Source organism: Chlorocebus sabaeus, chromosome 1 (genome assembly GCF_047675955.1).
Source record: "Chlorocebus sabaeus isolate Y175 chromosome 1, mChlSab1.0.hap1, whole genome shotgun sequence".
NCBI lineage: Eukaryota > Metazoa > Chordata > Mammalia > Primates > Cercopithecidae > Chlorocebus > Chlorocebus sabaeus.
The window spans coordinates 1282316-1299866 of NC_132904.1; the positions used below are offsets into that span (position 1 = coordinate 1282316).

General features: G+C 64.4%; 1 protein-coding gene across 15 annotated transcripts in view; it reads left to right on the forward strand.

Annotated features, from left to right (window-relative positions):
* The window catches only part of BRSK2 (BR serine/threonine kinase 2), a 65577-nt gene extending 52071 nt beyond the window's left edge, over positions 1–13506 (forward strand). For 3 of the 15 annotated variants that reach the window (XM_073004898.1, XM_073004952.1, XM_073005083.1), the window contains 8 exons: positions 237–297; positions 681–1254; positions 1828–1876; positions 5324–5447; positions 7132–7312; positions 7382–7471; positions 9994–10041; positions 11271–11596. In XM_073004898.1, coding sequence (XP_072860999.1) covers positions 237–297; positions 681–1254; positions 1828–1876; positions 5324–5447; positions 7132–7312; positions 7382–7471; positions 9994–10041; positions 11271–11494 — 1351 coding nt within the window. In that variant the 3' untranslated portion in view covers positions 11495–11596. Of the gene's footprint in view, positions 1–236; positions 298–680; positions 1255–1827; positions 1877–5323; positions 5448–7131; positions 7313–7381; positions 7472–7736; positions 7832–9993; positions 10101–11270 lie in introns of those variants that run through there. The other 12 variants (XR_012088889.1, XR_012088833.1, XR_012088885.1 and 9 more) reach the window with 12 other exon arrangements.
* Positions 13507–17551: the final 4045 nt, after the last annotated feature.

The window sequence follows — 17551 nt, forward strand, 5'->3', positions numbered from 1 at the left end:
CCCCCACACGTGGGCTCTGATGGGGGCCCCAGTGGGGCTGGGCACAGCCAGGCGCCCTGGGCCCTCCTGGAATTGGCAGGGTGTGCAGCAGGACCCAGGGCCTCGAGGCTCTTGGCCTGGGCTCCAGGCCTCCTGGAGGGTTTACCTGGAGGGTTTACCTGGGGGGAGCAGAGCCCAGTGCCTGCTGCTCCGCTGCCCCCTGGCTGAGCCGTGGCCCTGTACCTTGTGACCTCCAGGTCTCGGTCCATCAGCGGTGCCTCCTCAGGCCTTTCCACCAGCCCGCTCAGCAGCCCCCGGGTGAGTGATCCCCCGCCCCCACCCAGCCCGGATCCTCACAGGCCCCAACCCTGCCAGTCAGCGTGTGCCGGGTGGGGGCAGGCCTCCGCGGACCCTGGGAAGCGGCCCCAGGCACCCCCACGCCCGAGCTCCTGTGGCGGCTGCTGCTCTGCGGCGCGGGCTGCTCTGCTAACTGCACGCTCTTTTGTTTTTTGTTTTGTTTTCTTGTGTGTCACTTGTTTTCTTTTGTGGCGAACCCCCCTGCCCCTCCCTGCCTGCCTCCCCACCCTCCCGCTCCTGCCCGCTTCTTTCTGGTCCTCCTGTGCTATGTGCCTGTGGGGGACTGGGGTGCACGTGCCGCGCGGCTGCCCCCCGCCCCGCTCGCTCCCTGCGCCTCCCTGTAGCCTATTAGGAAGCTTGTCCTGCCCCCACCGCCCCCCGAGCTGCCCTTCGTGGCCCGCCCCCTGACCACCTCCATGGAGCCCGAAGCTTGTGGGAGCACCTCGAGGCCCGGATACATCCTCCCTCCGCAGGCCACCCCGCGGCCCGACCCCAAGACCCAGACCTTGCCGTGCAAGGCCAAGCTGACCGACAAGCCTCTGCAGGGCACCAAGTCCAACCCCTTCCCGGCCAGCACCCCGGCCCGGTCTCCCGCCGCCGGCCTTTGTCCCCAGCTGGCACCAGCCTTGGGCCCGCCTGCCCTGCGGGTGCCCCCCAGGCCCCCACCCATTGGGATTGAACCAAACACCAAATCTGTCCCCATCATACAGGTGACCCCTCACCCCTCACCAAGGGGCAGTCCCCTCCCCACCCCCAAGGGGACGCCTGTCCACACGCCAAAGGAGAGCCCGGCCGGCACGCCCAACCCCACACCACCGTCCAGCCCCAGCGTCGGAGGGGTGCCCTGGAGGGCGCGGCTCAACTCCATCAAGAACAGCTTTCTGGGCTCACCCCGCTTCCACCGCCGGAAACTGCAAGGTGAGTGTCTGCCCGGAGATGCCAGAGCAGGGCTGGGAGAGAGGAGAGGCCGCCCCGGGGAGGCCCCCCAGCAGTGCCAGACCAGTCCGCAGGGCCTGCGGCTGCACGGGTGGCTTGGGCCTGCCCATGGCTCACTGTCCCGAAAGCGTCCAGCCGTAGCCTGGGTCCTATACCTGCCGCACAGGCTGGCACCCCCTCCAGACATTCTGTGTTCCCGAGTCTACCCACTCCGTGTCCTGGGGCCAGGCACACAGCAGGGAGAGCTGGCCACCACGGGGGCACTGCCAGTCAGGAGGCCCCATGTGTGGGCATCAAGGACCAGCCAGTGCTGCTGGAGAAGGCACAGCCAACTTCAGCACCAGAGGCGGGGACAGCTCCCCCTTAGCCCCGGGGCACCATGGCCAGTGGAGCCTCTAAGGTGGCCGGGAGCTGGGTCGGGACTGTGCCCCGGGGGACTGTCCCAGTGTGCGGGGGTGGACTTCTGATGACCCTGACCTCGGCGCAAGGTGGCCGGGGCAGGGGAAAGATGGAGTGGTCACCAGGCCTTCCCTCCTGTTCATCCCGTGTGCACAGTTCCGACGCCAGAGGAGATGTCCAACCTGACCCCAGAGTCGTCTCCAGAGTAAGTGGCCCCTGCTGGAGGCCTCCTGGTACCTGACACTGGGCTGACCGGGTGAGGGGCACGGAACCCTTCCCCTGTGGCCGACGGGGGCTCCTCCACCTGGCTCCACCTCCCACTGCGGGCAGGCCCGTCTCGGCCACTGAGTCTCTGAACTTCAAATACCCAGCAGTGAGGGGAAGGCCAGCCAGGGGAGGAGGCCCCAGCTCTGTTGAGAAGCTTCAGGCCTCAGGAGAGCCTGGGGTTGGCTGGAGGCGAGTTGGGGGGGGTACGCTGGGCAGAGTCTCCCGAGGGCCTGAGCTTGCCAAGGGCAGAGACTCAGGGTCGGTCCGGTCTCAAGGAGAAAGCAGCCTGTGTTAGGAAGAAAGAGGCAGCCCTGGGGCAGCAGGCCTGGTGGGAACATGTGTGCAGGGGCGGAGCAGAGCAGCCAAGCTGAGGCCCGGCCCCGCCGCCTTTCTGAGCCGTGAGAGGTGCCACTGCAGACTCTACAGCACCCAGGTGCTGTGATGCCCTGGGGGCCGCTGTGACGGGCGGCCAGGCAAAGATGTCCCCAGAGAGACCCCTTCCCAGTGCCCAGGCCCTCTCCCTCTCCTCCACGACGGCCTCAGTCACTGGGCAGTGTCTCCGTGACCAGGCGACTGCTGGCGTGCACATACGAGCCTGCAGCGTGACCCCAGGCCAGGCAGCTGCAGAGAGCGGTGGCCAGGCCCGAGTCACTTCACAGGAGACCCCGGGAAACGAGGTGTGGGCAACTGTGGACTGAGTAAGAAGAACCTTCATCCTGCTGCTGGCTTTAAACCAGGGGCCCCCGTGGAAACCACTCAGTGCTAAGCCCCAGGAGCGGCATCTGCAGTCTGTGCCAGGATCCCGCCCCAGTGGCCTTTCTGCGCCGGTCAGGCGGCCCCTCCAGCCGGGTGCCTAGGTCGGAGGTGTGTAGGCATCATCGCAAGCCCAGAGGCACAGGGCTCAGCAGACTTGGGAACCCTCTGCCTAGGCCCTGACATTGCCATTTCTGCTGCCACCAAAAGCTTTCATGAACAGACTCATAATTATCTTCCTCAGAGAAGGTGGCTTTGACGCCACTGCAGCTGCCTGCGCTTCTCCCCTCCCCCATCTTGAGACGGCCTGGAGGCCCTGACCCCTCCCGAGGGCCCGGCACGGACGCCTCCCACAGACCGTCTTTGGTGATGACTCGCTTGCTGGGGACCTGAGACAACCCCCAGCCCCATGTCAACTGGGCACCTCAGAGGAACAGAACCAAGGGGCTGTGTGTGCAAGGGAGGCAGTGGCTTCAGGAAGGGGCACGTGCGGTTGTTTGGGACATGCAGGGCTGCAGGCTGGACACTCAGGGCTGATGTCCTTGAGTCTGAAGCCCTGGCTGGAAGCCCAGGCAGTTTCCAGGTTGCAGCCTCGAGGGGCGTTCTTTCTCTAGGAAGACCGAACCTGGTGGATGCACCACCCTGAGGAAGGGTCCCCCGCCAGACTCAACAGGAGACTGATTTAAGTTCGTCTCATCTAAAAATCGCTTGGCAGCAACACCTAGACTAGCGTCCGGCCAGGCTGTGCACTGTCCACCACGTGGGTGCTGGAGTCACAGCACAGGCCCCTCACCCCTCATCGGCCTGGCCTCCCTGGGCCCTCCAGCATCTTTCACACATGGGACTAGTTTTGCCAAATGCTGCACCCCCGGGCCTCAGAGCAGAGAGTCACGTTTGTGCCATCTTTCCTGTCTCTTCGTCGGGCAGAACGGTGACCATGCCGAAACCCGTCTGTACCTCCAGAACTGCCTGGCTGCCCCGGGCACTTCCTGGCCCCAGGTCCTGGCATAGGGGGAGGGGGGTAAGGTCAGGGCCAGAGCTGGCCCTCGGAGCTTTGAACCCAGAACAGACAGCCAGCAAGACCAGCAGGACACTGAGGCGGCGTCGAGGGGCTGAGCGATGGCTGGGCCCGGTCCCCGTGCTTGTCTAGGAAGACTCCTGGGCCTCACGGGGACGGCCACAGTGGCCAACGAGGCACCTCCAGGAATGGGAAAGGGGAGTTGAGAGGCTGCTGGGAGGGGCCTCAGAATCAGTCGGGAGAGGGCACCACTGAGCCCCAGCCCTGCTGGCGCCTCCTCCCGGTCCCTGCCTCTGCCTCTCAGTGCACCTGGTTCCACCTCCAGGCAGCAGCCACATGGGACGCCGGCAGCGAGAGCCACCACTGCGAACAGCCACCCCCGTGCACTCTGCCTGAGAGTCTCGGGGCTGTGCTAGAGGCGCCCCTGGCTGTGGTCCTCATGACTGGGCTTCCTGGCTCCCTCGCTGGTGGGTGGGGTTCGGGTGCCCTTGAGCTGGAGAGCAGAGGGCCTCTGCACGTTGGGGTGAGCCTGCCAGCAAGACAGGAGCAGCCTTCTGTGGCCTCAGAAGCGCCTCCCCGCTCTCCTGTTGGAAGCGAGTTGCAGGCCCCGCCTGCTCCTGGGGGTGGGTGGCACAGGTGACTTCAGGAGCCCAACTTGAGCCACCTCTCACAGGGGCCTTGGTGAGGGCTCACCTGTGGAGGGACATTCCCAGACTTGGGAGCAAGTGGCAGGTCGGCAGCCGGGCCAGGGGTAGGGAGGGGTGTGGGGCAGCTAGGCGGTCTGGGTAGGTGGGTGGTACCAGCCGTTGTTACTGGGCCCTGTGTCCAGCAGAGGAAGTGATGTCAGTCAGGCCTGCCAGTCATGAGGTTAGCAGCACTGCCCTAGTCCAGGGTGGGGACCACCCACTGTGGTGGCATCTGGGAGCCAGGGTCTGCGTGGCTGTGGCAAGCCCTGAACCACCCTTCCCCAGCCAGCCTCAGAGGTCTGGAGGCGATCTCTCCTCTACAGGGTAGGGACCTGCCCTGCCCGGCTGGAGCCACAGGGAAGCCACATGGCCACACATACTAAACACAGGAGGGCAGCCCCAGGGGTGCTGAGGCCGCCCTGTCTGGTGGGAGGGCATGCAGCTCCTGGTGTCTGTGCCATACCTGTCCTGCCGCTGCCTGCGTACAGCTCCCTGGTTTTCCCAGCTCCAGGCTGGGCACCTCAGCCAGGAGGCCACTGGGCACCTGACTAGGGCTCAGCCAGAAACGGAGGAGCAAGGCCAGGGGCAGGGGCCACCCACTCCCCTCTCCTTTCCTTCCCAGTGGGGGCTCCAGCGAGTGCTGCCCGGACACAACTCTAGGGAACCAAGAGGGGCCAGTTAGGGCCATGGAACCTGGCTGGGCCATGGGCCAGGGTTAGGGCATTAGGGCTTGGATAAAGGTTATGGTCAGGGTTGGCGTTGCTAACGGTGATGGTCAGGGCATATGGGCTAGGGTTAGCACCGCGGAGACAGCTGTGTCCATCACGCAGGAATTGAGGATTCCACTGTTCCAGCCCCAGGTTCGAGGGAGGCAGGGGTGTGGACAGTACCACGCCTCAGTCCTCACAGCCTGTCTCCCGCTGCCCAGGCTGGCCAAGAAGTCCTGGTTTGGGAACTTTATCAGCCTGGAGAAGGAGGAGCAGATCTTCGTGGTCATCAAAGACAAACCTCTGAGCTCCATCAAGGCTGACATCGTGCACGCCTTCCTGTCGGTGAGGCCACAGGGCGCCAGGGGAGGCGGGCAGCCCTCCCAACCCCACGCCGCCCAGCCCCGAGAATCCAGGCTCCTCACTTAGACGGGGCACGTCCACACACATAGCACAGACGTCCGCTCAGCTGTTGGCCGGCCTGGCTGCCTTCACTGGACAGGCGCTGTCTCCCGCCCAGCCTTCTGAGGGAGGGTCCCTGCCCGTCTGGGGCACTTGGCCTGTAGAGGGAGTCAGGGCCTTGCTCAATGGTCCCCAGCAGCCCTAGGTGTGTGCTGGGCGGGCCTGGGCAGCTGGCACGTGGGGCAGAAGGCAGGGCTCCAGCTGGGTGGGTCTCAGAGGGGGGACGTTTCCATGAGACTTAGGGAGAAGCCCTTGTGAGGCCGTGACCCCAGGGACCCGTGGGGCTCTCACCCCCCGGCCTCAGGTATCTCGGTTTCCCTGGTCTCACCCTGCCCTCGGAGGCCAGGTGGCTCTCACAGTGACCGCGCTCAGGCTCTTGGGTGGGCTTCATTTCTTTGCTGGGCATCTTTGGGTTAGGAGGAGCAGAAAAGCCCCTCAAGCGTCAAATGGAGAAGTTTCATTGCCAGGACTCCAGCACCCAGTCCCATCAGGAGGCCCCTTCCTTGTCAGCCCTGCCCCGCCCTGTACTGAGGTATCACAGGGGCTGCCCCCACCTCCCCCCGCCTGCCTCCCCAGGGCTGCTGTCCTGCTGTGCTCACTACGCCCAGGCCCCAGGATCTTGGCAAGATCAGGCTGTGGTTCCCTGTGGCAGCTCTAGCTGGGGGCTGGTCTCCACCCCACCTGACGCTCTGCCCCCAGGCACTCAGGCCGCTGCTGCCCTGGCTGCAGCTGAGGTTCTCTTAGCGCCGTGGGGACAGCTTGGAGCCCCTGCAGAAGGCTCCAGGGCCAGGAGAGCCCAGCGCTGGGCAGGCCTCAGGCTGCGCTTGGACCCTGGCCTCGGGGACCCTCAGCGTCCCCGTCCCCACAGGCTGCTCACTTTCTTGGGCCTCCTCCCTCACCACATCTCTTCATGCTGCCCCCAGTTGCCACAGCCAACCTCAGACTCAGCAGTGGCCTCAGCCCCTCCCCATGCCAGCCCCAGTAAGGCGGCCGTGTGCCAGCCTGGGCCCTGTGTGCTGGGTGGCCCTGAGTTCTGTTTCCTGCAGCCACCCCTCGGTACTGTGGAGCCCACACAGCCAGTGCCCAGCACCATAAGTCCTGCAAGCAGTGGGAGTCCCAGGAAGCCCCAGCAGGAGGGCACAGCCCCAGCCCTGCCCTGGCACCTCCCTCTCAGTGGCAGCTCCCAGACTCCCCACCTCCCACTCAGCTCCACCTCGGACCCCCACCTCAGGCTGCAGGGTCACCTCTCACCTCTATCTTTGCCCGTAAGGCTCCTCTGTGAGGTCCTGGCTGTCCTGTGCTGTGGCTGCACAAGAAAAGTCCATGGCAGGGGTTCAGCCGCCCCTGCTAAGGGGACCAAAGCTTTGGAGGGTGGGGGCTGGAAACGGCCCTCTCCCTGCTCCGACCGTCTCCACCTGCACCGTGCCCCTCACAGATGTGGAAGCAGAGGTGCCTGGGTGCTCACAACGTGTGCGCGGTGGGGCTGGCTCGCCCCAGGGCTGCCTCCCCAGAGGGCCAGGGTGGGACCTGCCAGGCCAGCTGCGCTCACACTGCTCCCTCTCCACAGATCCCCAGCCTCAGCCACAGTGTCATCTCCCAGACGAGCTTCCGGGCCGAGTACAAGGCCACGGGGGGGCCAGCCGTGTTCCAGAAGCCTGTCAAGTTCCAGGTGGATATCACCTACACGGAGGGAGGGGAGGCGCAGAAGGAGAACGGCATCTACTCCGTCACCTTCACCCTGCTCTCAGGTGAGCCGGCGCCCCCGGGGCGGCTCCGGGCCCAGGCCTGTCCAGGGCTTAACCCCCTGTCTCCCCTAGGCCCCAGCCGCCGCTTCAAGAGGGTGGTGGAGACCATCCAGGCCCAGCTGCTGAGCACACACGACCCCCCCGCGGCCCAGCACTTGTCAGGTGAGGCGGGCTCAGCTCCGGCCAACCTGCAGCCTGCGAGTGGGGCGTGGCCAGCTGGTGCTGCGCAGACTCGAGGCATGAGAGCCCTGGCGCAGCCTCCTGGCCCCTCTTGACGGATGCCCCCACCTTCCTGCCCCAAGCTGTGGCTGCACCCCTCAGGGAGCAGGGCCCCTCCCCGGCCCGGCGGGACCACCACCTGCCTCTGCACGCCAGGGACATAGGGCGCGGCCGCACCACACTGAAAGGCGCCTCTTGTCCACTGTAGAACCCCCCCCACCAGCGCCAGGACTAAGCTGGGGTGCTGGGCTTAAGGGCCAGAAGGTGGCCACCAGCTACGAGAGTAGCCTCTGACGCTGGCAGGTAAGGCGCCCGGCCTGTGCTGGGGCGGGGAGGGGCTGCGGGCAGGTCCTCGGCGGAGCCAGGCTGGTCCTGAGCAGGGCCCTCCATGCCCACCCACAGGTCTCGGCCCTGGACAGGCCAAGCATGCCCCGGGCGGCCCATCTGCTGGGGAGCCAGACACAGGGCAGCCCGCACAGGCCCTGGGAGAGCAGTGACAAGGCCCTGCCCTCGAGGCTCCCCGCCATGGCACCCTAGGCGGGCCGCGGGCTGCCTCATGGGCTGTGACTTCTCATCTCTCCATACTTCCTGACAGCCCAGGGCCATGCCTCCAGCAGGGCAGAGGGGCTTGAGCCCAGCCAGAGCTGGGGCTTCACCACAGCCTCACGGGCTTGTGCAGGGGAGGGTCGCCCCAGCCTGGAACCACCAGGGGCCAGGAGCCCAAGGGTCCATGCCACTCGGCATCCTGCAGGGAGGGCTCCCCCCGCTCCCCTGGGCCCACGTGTGGTGGGGGCAGGGCGGAGCACTGGGCACATGCATGGGCCTGGTCTGCCAACAAGGGTGTGTGGGCGCGCCTCTGAACAGCGGTGTGGCGTGGGAGTGCTGGGCGTCATGTGGGGGGAGCACCCGGCTGGACCCTGGGGGGCCCCTCTCCTGGCCTGCATCTCTGCAGCTCTGTGGCGTGCTAGGTCACCTCCTGTGTTTCCGTGTGGGGTCCTGGAGGCCATAGAGGGCCCCCACCCCACTCCCTGTCATCCTCATTCCATCCTCATTCCATCACCTGTGGGAGCCCCCCCGAGAGTGTGCTTCACCCCACTGCGGGCTGGGGGCTGAGGTCCCTAACAGCCCTGGCCCTAACCGAAGCCCCAGTGGGTGGAGGAGTTGCCCCCTTCTCCTGATTTTGGGAGCCAGGCTGGCACAGCGGGCAAGGGGGAGCAGGGTTCCAGGTGCTCAGCCCCGCAGATACATGTGGCTCTGCCCTACAGTGGAGGCTGTGCCATCGGCCGGCAGCAGCTTCTGGCTCTCTGAGCCTTGAAAGCCTTCATCTTAGGAAGGGAAACCAAGGCCAGGGAATGACAGGGCAGCCACCAAGGCCAGGGACGGACAGGGCTTGTCCAGGAGGGCAAGCAGAAACGGGCCCCGGGTGCTGCCCAGGGTGTCCCTGCACCTGAGCAGCCACATGGGTGCCTCAGGCTGCTCCTGCGTGGGCTGTGGGCAGAGCTCCCCCAGCCTGGCCCTGCAAAGTGTGGTCCTGCCTGTCAGCACGTACCACTCCCCACCGAGCCAACTCCCAGCCCCTCTCCATTCCTGCCCTGGACCCTGACCTCAGTGGAGCCCATTGCAGAGGCTCTTGGGGGCCTATTCTGGGCCCCATCTGTCTGCCTTTGGACTTGAGGGGCCCAGCCTGTCCCCATGATCTCGCTACACCCAGCCCTGCCCCCCCCCCACATTGGACACTTTTGTCCAGTGAGCCCAGCTCCAAGGACGTGTGGAAGGTGTCTAGCCAGCAGGGGCCCTCCTCAGGCACTGCTCACCCTCCTGGAAACCCCAGACCGGCCGAGGAGGGGGGCTGAGAGCCACCAGTGAGCAGGCACAGGCAGACCAGGGCATGTGTCCACCCTCTGCAGGTGCCAGTGAGGGCCTCGAGGGAGCAGCCCCTCCCAGGGCCTTGCTCCCACCCCAGTCCTGGCCTGGCAGCACCAACATCCCCAGGCCCAGCAGCAGGGGAGAGGGTTGAGGAAGAGGGTGCCTGCCTTGAGTTGAGGGGCAGATGGAAGCCACGGGGTCCTCAAGCTGCCGAGTGGCACAGTGAGGATGCATAGTGACCGACGCAGGCCACGGCCAGGGCAGGGTTGTCAGCCCAGGGGAGGTTGCCAGGCCCACCCAGGGCACCAGCCATATCCAGGCTCAGGCTGCTGGAGGACCCGCTGCTGCCCAGGTGGCTCCGCCTTGTTTCCCGCCCCTGCAGCCCCGCCTCACTCCAGGCCCTGCCCCCTGCACTGCCCCCTCTAGGCCCCGCCCCCTCTGGATCTGGCCCCACCCAATCCCTCCCCCTTACCTCTGGGGCCCCACCCACTCCTGGCTCCGCCCCCTCCCCATCGAGGCTGTGGGCGTCCAGCCAGTCGGAAGGCGCGGGGCGGCCCTTTCACTCACTCCCTCCCTCCTCTCTCCATTCTGTGCTCCAGACACCACTAACTGTATGGAAATGATGACGGGGCGGCTTTCCAAATGTGGTAAGAATCCCCCACGCTCACCTGGCGCCTCCGCCTGCCACTCCACCGCTCACCCTCAGCCCGCTCTGGCCAACCCGCCGCCCCGGCTGTCTCGGCTTCCCTGTGTAAGATAGACGTAGGCAACCAGCAGCCCAGATGTCCCCGGCCCCATCCGCTACCGGGAGCAGCCCAGGTCGCTTCCCTACCACAGTGGGCCCAGGCGGGGCTCCTGGCCAGACCCCTCTGCCAGGCCCTAGGATCAGGGCAGGCCCAGGAAGGGGCTCCCAAGGCCTGAAGCCAGTGAGGGTCCCACTGGTCCAGGCTGTGGCCTAGGTGCCCATCCCTCTGTCCACTGGAGGCTGTGCCTGGCAGGGAGCTCAGGATTCAGGTGGTGGTTAGGCTGAGGAAGTAGGGTTGACGTGCCTCCATCGGCACACCTGGGCAGTGAGCGCAGGGCCCCAAGAAGGGTGGGCTCCCCATTTCCACCCGTCCTCAGGACTGCCCCCATCCCAGAGACCCGGGACACGACTCTAGCTGCCTGTCCCCAGACCCCCAGCCTGCCTCCCACACCCACCCCCTCCATGCCTGTCCACCCATCTGTCCATCTGTCTGTCTGCTGCTGAACTGTGTCCAAGCTGGTCAGGAGTCGGGCTTCAGGCCTCTCTGGGGAGGTGTGGTGGGCACGCCCTCTCCCTGTCTTCCACTGGGCCTCACGCAGTGGGGCCAGCAGCTGCCCCCAGGGTCCTGCGAGGCTGCAGAGCTCCCAGCAGACCCTTGTCTTTACGCTGTCATCTCCAGAGTGGGGTGGGCTGTCCCTCACAGCTGTGAGGTGGGGAGGCAAGGGGGCGGTGCAAGGCCTTCCGGGCCAGGCCTTGGTGGGGAGGGAGGGAGGGGTCTCACCACCTGCCCCGAGCCTCACTTCACCAAAGGAGCCCTGGGTCCTGCGCAACAGCTCGGAGGCACTGGGGTCCTAAGCTCCTGGCCCCACGGCGCACAGCTCCCCCACTGCACAGGCCCCCAGCGTGCAGAGCCCCTGCCGGCTGCCACCTGCCCACCCCGCTTGCCGCCCGCCGGCTCCGCTCCGCCCCATCTCAGCCTCATCTCTGGGTTCTCTCCCTCGTCGAGGCCCCTTTGTTCATTTGTTTGTTTGTTCTCTTTCTCTCTCCTTCCCTCCCTTCCTCTTTCTCTCCCCCTTTTTTTTCTTTTTTCTTTTCTTTTGTTTTTTTTTTGTCTCTGTTCTGTGTACCCAGGCAGCCCATTGAGTAACTTCTTTGACGTAATTAAACAACTTTTTTCAGACGAGAAGAACGGGCAGGCGGCCCAGGCCCCCAGCACGCCCGCCAAGCGGAGTGCCCACGGCCCACTCGGTGACTCCGCGGCCGCTGGCCCTGGCCCCGGAGGGGACGCCGAGTACCCAACGGGCAAGGACACGGCCAACATGGGCCCGCCCGCCGCCCGCCGCGAGCAGCCTTAGACACACTAGCCTCCCCCCCCAGCACAGCACTGACAGCGGCTGCCTCGCCGCCCGCCGCCCGCCCTGCCCCAAGTGGACCCGCGGCCGCGCCGCCCGTCCATCCAGACTGTCCTCAGAGCCTGGGAGGAAAGGAAAGGGGCGCCGGGGCCGGCCTGCGGGCTGTGCCACCCGCGCCCGCTCTCTTTCCTCTCTCCTGTCTCTTTCTTTTCTCTCTCCTGTCTCTGTCTCTGCCTGTCTCTGACAGCGTCGCTTGTTTCCACTCTGATACCAGGAATTATCCCGAAAAGTTAACATGTCACCTCCACGAGGCCATCCTCTGTGACCGAAGGCGGCTGCTGCGGACCCGCCCTCCCTCCGCTCCTGCTGCTGCTGCCAGGCAGCGAGGCCCAGTCCAGCGCCCCGTCCACCCCGCGGCAGCTCCTCGCCTCAGCTCCGCACGGCCCGTGGGAGGAGGGCCAGGCTCGGGGGAGCCTCCTCCAGCCCGGCCAACCCGGACTCCCGGTCACCTGACCCCTCAGCAAGAACAGCCTGCCTGGCGGCCTTCTGGGGCCGGGACCCCCGGTGGGCAAAGTAGCCACAGGAACAGACCCCGTCCACCCCGTCTACTGCCTCCACGCCGCACCTGGAGGCCTCCTCGCGCCTCGCGGCCCATGCCCCGCCTCCCTGGCCGTGCCGCCTCCGCCTCCGTGTAGTCTTGGCCTCCTCAGGCTGCCTCCTGTCCTCCCGTCTCACCTGCGCCTCCCTTGCCTCATCTGGGGCGACTGTGGGCTCTGGCGCTCCTCCCTGGCTGAGGTGGAAACAGAGACCCTAGGGCGCCAGAGCCTTCCCAGCAGGCCAGGTCGCTGGGCTGGGATCAGTGTTATTTATTTGCTGTTTTAATTTATGGATTCTCTACACCTCTGTTCAGGGAAGGGCGGCGGCCGCATCCCCTGCCGTCTGCCCATCTCGGGCCGGGTGGGGTCTGGGGCCAGGGCGCCCTCTGAGGACAGAGCTGGTGGGGCTCGGGGCAGCTGGTGAGCTACTGTAAACTTTAAAGAATTCCTGCAAGATATTTTTATAAACTTTTTTTTCTTGGTGGTTTTTGGAAAAGGGTGTGGGGGTGGGGGCGCCGCTGGGACAGGGCCAGGTTTTGTTTCAGTCCCTTGCTCCCGGTTCTTTCTACACACACATCTAAGATGGTGCGGTTCGCTCTGTCATGGGTTCCGTTTTCTCTGTGGAGAAGCAGCTCCACCTGTGGGGGCTCGGGGCAGAGGGGCAGCATCTCGTAGCGGATGGCAGCGCCAGCGCCCCTCTGTCAAGACCCAGGCTGGGGCGATCTTGGTTTTGTGTCCAAGGGTGAAGGGGTAGGAGGAAGGCCCCCAGCCGGCCCTCCCCACACACAGGACGGCAGGGGCACGTGGGGCTTTTCTTAGTAAAATTTTAAAAAGTTGAAAAAAAACAAAGGACAGAAAGAGTCGGTGGCGCTCCTCCGATGGGCGTTCTGAGCAGAGCGAGGCCCAGGGCGTGGCCTGGAGGGGGCTGCAGGCCCCCCTGCCCAGTGCCCACCGCCGTGCTTCACCCCAGCTCCAGCTTCTGTGTTCCCTTCAGCCCATGTGCCCAGCCCTCCCAGGCGGGCACAGCCCGGATGCAGCGGCCATGGGGGGCGGCGGGTCTGATGCATGCGTCTGCCGCGGAGTCTGTCTGCTTCAGTGCCTGCCCTGCCTCCCACCCACCTCGTGTATACATTTTAATGCTTCTGTTGACATGAGACCTCTGCCACAGGCTGGGATTTCTAGACGTAAGAACAAAAGCAAACACCTAGGACAGCAAACGCCGGGCGGTCCAGGCGGGAAGGGGCTCTCCACGGAGATCGAGGACACGAAGCAAAATGCCTCTTGCTCGCCTTCCCCTCTTGTGCTTCGGACACGCACGGACTCCAGCAGGCGCCACAGAAATGGGCGAGCCCCTGCAGTGTACCCCTGTCGTAACTGTGAGCGACTGCCGCTCGGAACAATAAATCCCTTCCGCAAAGACAGCGACGCAGGTCTTCCTCCGGGCAGGGCGCGCGCGCAGGGCTCCGGGACAGCCCAGGACAGCTTCCTGTTCCCCACTTGCGGCCCCTGGGCTGCGCCAGTGTGAACGCAGCTACCCTCTGCCCAGCTGAAGAGGGCAAGGGTCCGGGCAGCTGGGGTCAGAGGTCACTTCCGGTACGTGGGGCCATCCCCTGAGGCTGCCCCAGCCTGAGGCGGGCTCCCGTTAAGGGCCGGGGCGGAGTGCTCTTTACATGGCACCTCTGCCACTACAAGGCCTGCATGGGCCACCCCAGGCCTGGGCCTTTTCCTGGAGAATGAGCCTTCTTCCCACTCCTCACTTGGGAAGAGGCCGGCTAGGGTGCCATGACCCAGCCTTGGGAGTGAGGGGCCCAGGCTGAGCACAGCCCCGGGAGCTAGAGCGGGGATGGTCCCAGGCATGCCTGCCACAGAGGGCAGCCAGGGCCGAGGGCTCCACTGGCACGACGCCCTGGCCCAGCTGCCCCTCTGCCGCCGCCGCCGAAGGGCGAGTCCAGGCCCATGCTGTATGAGGCCAGTGGCCAGGAGTCCACTGCAGCCTGGAGGAGGCCAGGAGCAGGCCTCAGCAGGGTCCAGGCAGACTGTGGCATCCACCCACGCACACTCCCCTCCCGTGTGAAGGACTCGGGCATGGCCGGACTGCACCCAGCTGCTTATCATTGGAGCAGGTGCTAAGCACACGGCAGCTGTGGTGGGATGACGATGGGGTGGGGGCCACATCCCTAGTCTCAGTCCAACAGAAGCTAGTAGCTGTCCCACCTCTACCGTGACAAAACATTCCCAGACATTGCCATGAGTCTCCTGGTAGGGGACAGAATCACCCCCAAGTGAGAGCCACTGCCCTGAACTTCAAGCTGTGCCTGTACCCATCTCTCTGGAGGGAGCCAGGGGGTCACCATGTCTGTCAGGCTTAGTTAGCTCGGGGCTCCACTCAGAGCCCGGGACACGAAGGGAAGCTGAGCCATCCCGTTTGATCCTGGACTGCCAAGTGGCTGAGCTCACAGGAGGTGGGTACCCCGAAGAGAAGGCACTTGGGAGGGGCCCAGGGAATCAGACTCCATTCCAATCCCTGGCTTATCCAGTTTCCCGGCTCATTTTACCTTAAGGAACAGGCTGAGGAAAGGAATTTGGCTGCTACAGTTCAGCGAAGCAGGGACGGTCTGTGGGGTCACAGGCTGCCAGCCCCAGACCAGAAGCCTTCCTGACCTGTGGTCCTGCACCTGCTTCTCTGAGTGGCTGACACACACCCTCCTGGTCCTCCTCTAAACATTCACGGTGAGAAGCCAGCCTTCTCAGGCACATGACTGGAGGCCCAAAAGGAAATAGTCAAGAACCCTGCCAGCTCCCCAGTCTGCTCAGGAAGGGGCTGTATCCTGCAGTCCCACTTCTGACACCAAGCTCTCTTGGTTGTAAGTAACAGAACCCAAAGCGAGCTAAGCCAGAATCTGCTGGTATTTCTATAAAAAATGAAAACAAATATGGCAGGACTTCTGATGTGGCAGACACTAGTCTCACTTTACACCAGTCGGTCCTCACATCATTTCTATGAAGAAATTAAGATGGAGATTGAAAAAGGATGTGGTAGTCGCTCTGCCCACCTAGAGGACGGTTTCGCAGTCCTGGTCCTCAGTTCTCAGGTGGCTAATCTGACAGGCACATCTGGGGTCAGAGCCTGCCACGGCCTGGCCTGAGAACTAGGGCCCTGCTGAACGAGCCTACTGGTGAGCCCACCCATGGCATGGCAGGTGGGTGGTGGGGACGAGTCTGACTCGCCTCCCACACAGGACGCGGCCCCAGCACGCAAGAGGTGGCTGCTCCAGGGAGGGGCCCTGCACACAGCAGTCCAGGCCTAGCTCTGCTCTGTGGAGAGCCTGCACTGGGCTTTTCCCAGTCAGCTGAGGGCAGAGGCACAGAGCCCCGGCCTCCTAAGCTGTGAGATGAAACGACTCCTCATGTTACAAAGCCTCAGAGCTTGCAGGAGGAGGCTCATGCCTGTGTGCCGGCTCCAGGGTGGGATGTTCCAGCTGTCCTGCTCCCATCCCCTGCCAGGGAGCTCACCACAAGTGGCCTGGCCCTGCCAACCCGTCCTGCCTTCCTCCCTCCCTCCAGTGGTGTGGTGCCCAGGCCCTCTGCCGTAAGTCCAGTGCCTCCCCACTCGCTCCAGTGACTTCTCCCCCCTCCCACCCCAACTCCCCACCACCAACCCAGGTCTCTCGGTGTGATACGGCAAGGGGTCGGGGTCCACAGAGAGCCAGAGAGGAGGCAGCCAGCAACAGAAGGGAGAACCAGCGCGACCTTCCAGGCAGCGGGGCCTGCTGGAGAGTGGGCAGGGCCGACAGACGTGCAGGGAACACGACCTGGGGAGCCATGTTCGTGGCCAGACGGGCCCGGGAGACGACGCTGTAGGTCTCATGCTGGGGGGTTGGGCCCTCTTGTGCACCTGCCCCTAGGACCCTGTAAGAACACCTTAGCCTGTTAGGTAGATGTGTCGTCTCCTGTGGTTTCCTATCACCGCCATAGTTAAGTTATTGCAAACTAAGAAGCTTAAAACACCAGTACCTCACAGTCCCAGAGTCAAGGACTGGGCAGGTCTCACTCAAGGGGGTCTCCCTGGTCTAGAATCAAGGTGTGCTCCTCCTGGAGGCTCCAGGGGAGGACCTGTGGCCACCTGCATCCTGGGGCCTGGGGTCTCCACCTTCGCAGCCAGGAGCGTGGGTGAAGCCTCCTCAGAGCGGTGTCCTGCGCGCCCCAGCCTGCGTCCAGCTTCCATGATGAAGGCCGCGTGCTCTCACTGGGCCCAGACCACCTCTGCCTCTCAAGGTCAGCTGACTGCCTTAATCCCATTGCTGCTTTCATTCCCCTTTGCTGCCGGGGGGCACGTTCACTTCCACAGGACTAGATGTGGACACAGCCGGTGGTGAGGGATGTCTTAGGCCGACCACAGTACCTTCCCGTGCCCCCTGCTTCACACCCATGCCACGTGCGAATGCATCCCTCCCCTCGCGGCCCCAACAGTCTCCACCGAACATGGCACCCAGTCCCGTCCCAAACCTCATGTTCAGCTCATCAGGTTACAAGTCCCAAGTCGCACCCTCTAAGCCACCCCGATCAGGTATGGGTGACACTCTGGGCCTTCCACCCGGGGCAGTTTCCGCTCCATCTGTGGACCCCAAAAGCTAGAAAACCAGTTACCTGCTCCCAAAATACAACCGGAGAACAGACGCGGAATGCCAGTCGCAGACATTCCTGTTCTCAAGGACAGTCTGGCTGGGTGTGCTGGTCCAGCACTTTGGGAGGCTGAGGCAGAAGGGATCACCGGGGCCCAGGGGTTCAAGACCAGCCTTAGTAGTGAAACTTCACCTCCACAAAATATTTCAAAACCAGCCAGGCATGGTGGCTCACACCTGTGGTCCTGGCTGCTCAGGAGGCTGAAGGGGGTCTGAGGCTGCAGTGAGCGCTCCAGTTTGGGTGACGGTGAAACCCAGTCGTTTACACGTGCACACACACACACACCCACCCACGTGACAGAGAAACCTGCAAGGTGCCTGTGTCGCTGCTCCCAAGAAATCCAAAATCCAGCTGGGCATACTCCCTCGGGTCCCGGCAAGGCCTGGGAACTCCTTCTGTGGGTCCAGACTCTGCCTCTGTGCTGACACCTCCACCCTCAGGGCCACGCTCTCTTTGTATGAAATGTGGCAAGTGTTTGCAGCTGAACAGTTTAGTCTGCTTCCTGCCTGCTGATTTTTGGGGGCCCAAGAGCCTTTCATCACATCCCCTCTGCCTCAGTCCAAGCCAGCCAAGCTTCTGATGGTGTAAGAGCTCCTCGTCGTTCCCACAGGGCTTTCCTCCGTAAGACCCGAGGCTCGTCCACAGACCTCCCACAGCTGTCCCTGCTTTCAGCATCTGCTTGGGTGACCCGGAGCATCCACCAGCCACAGGCTCGCCCTCCTCCAGGAGCTCCTCGTGTGGCCGTTACTCCAAGCACACATTCCTGACAGTGAATCCCCTG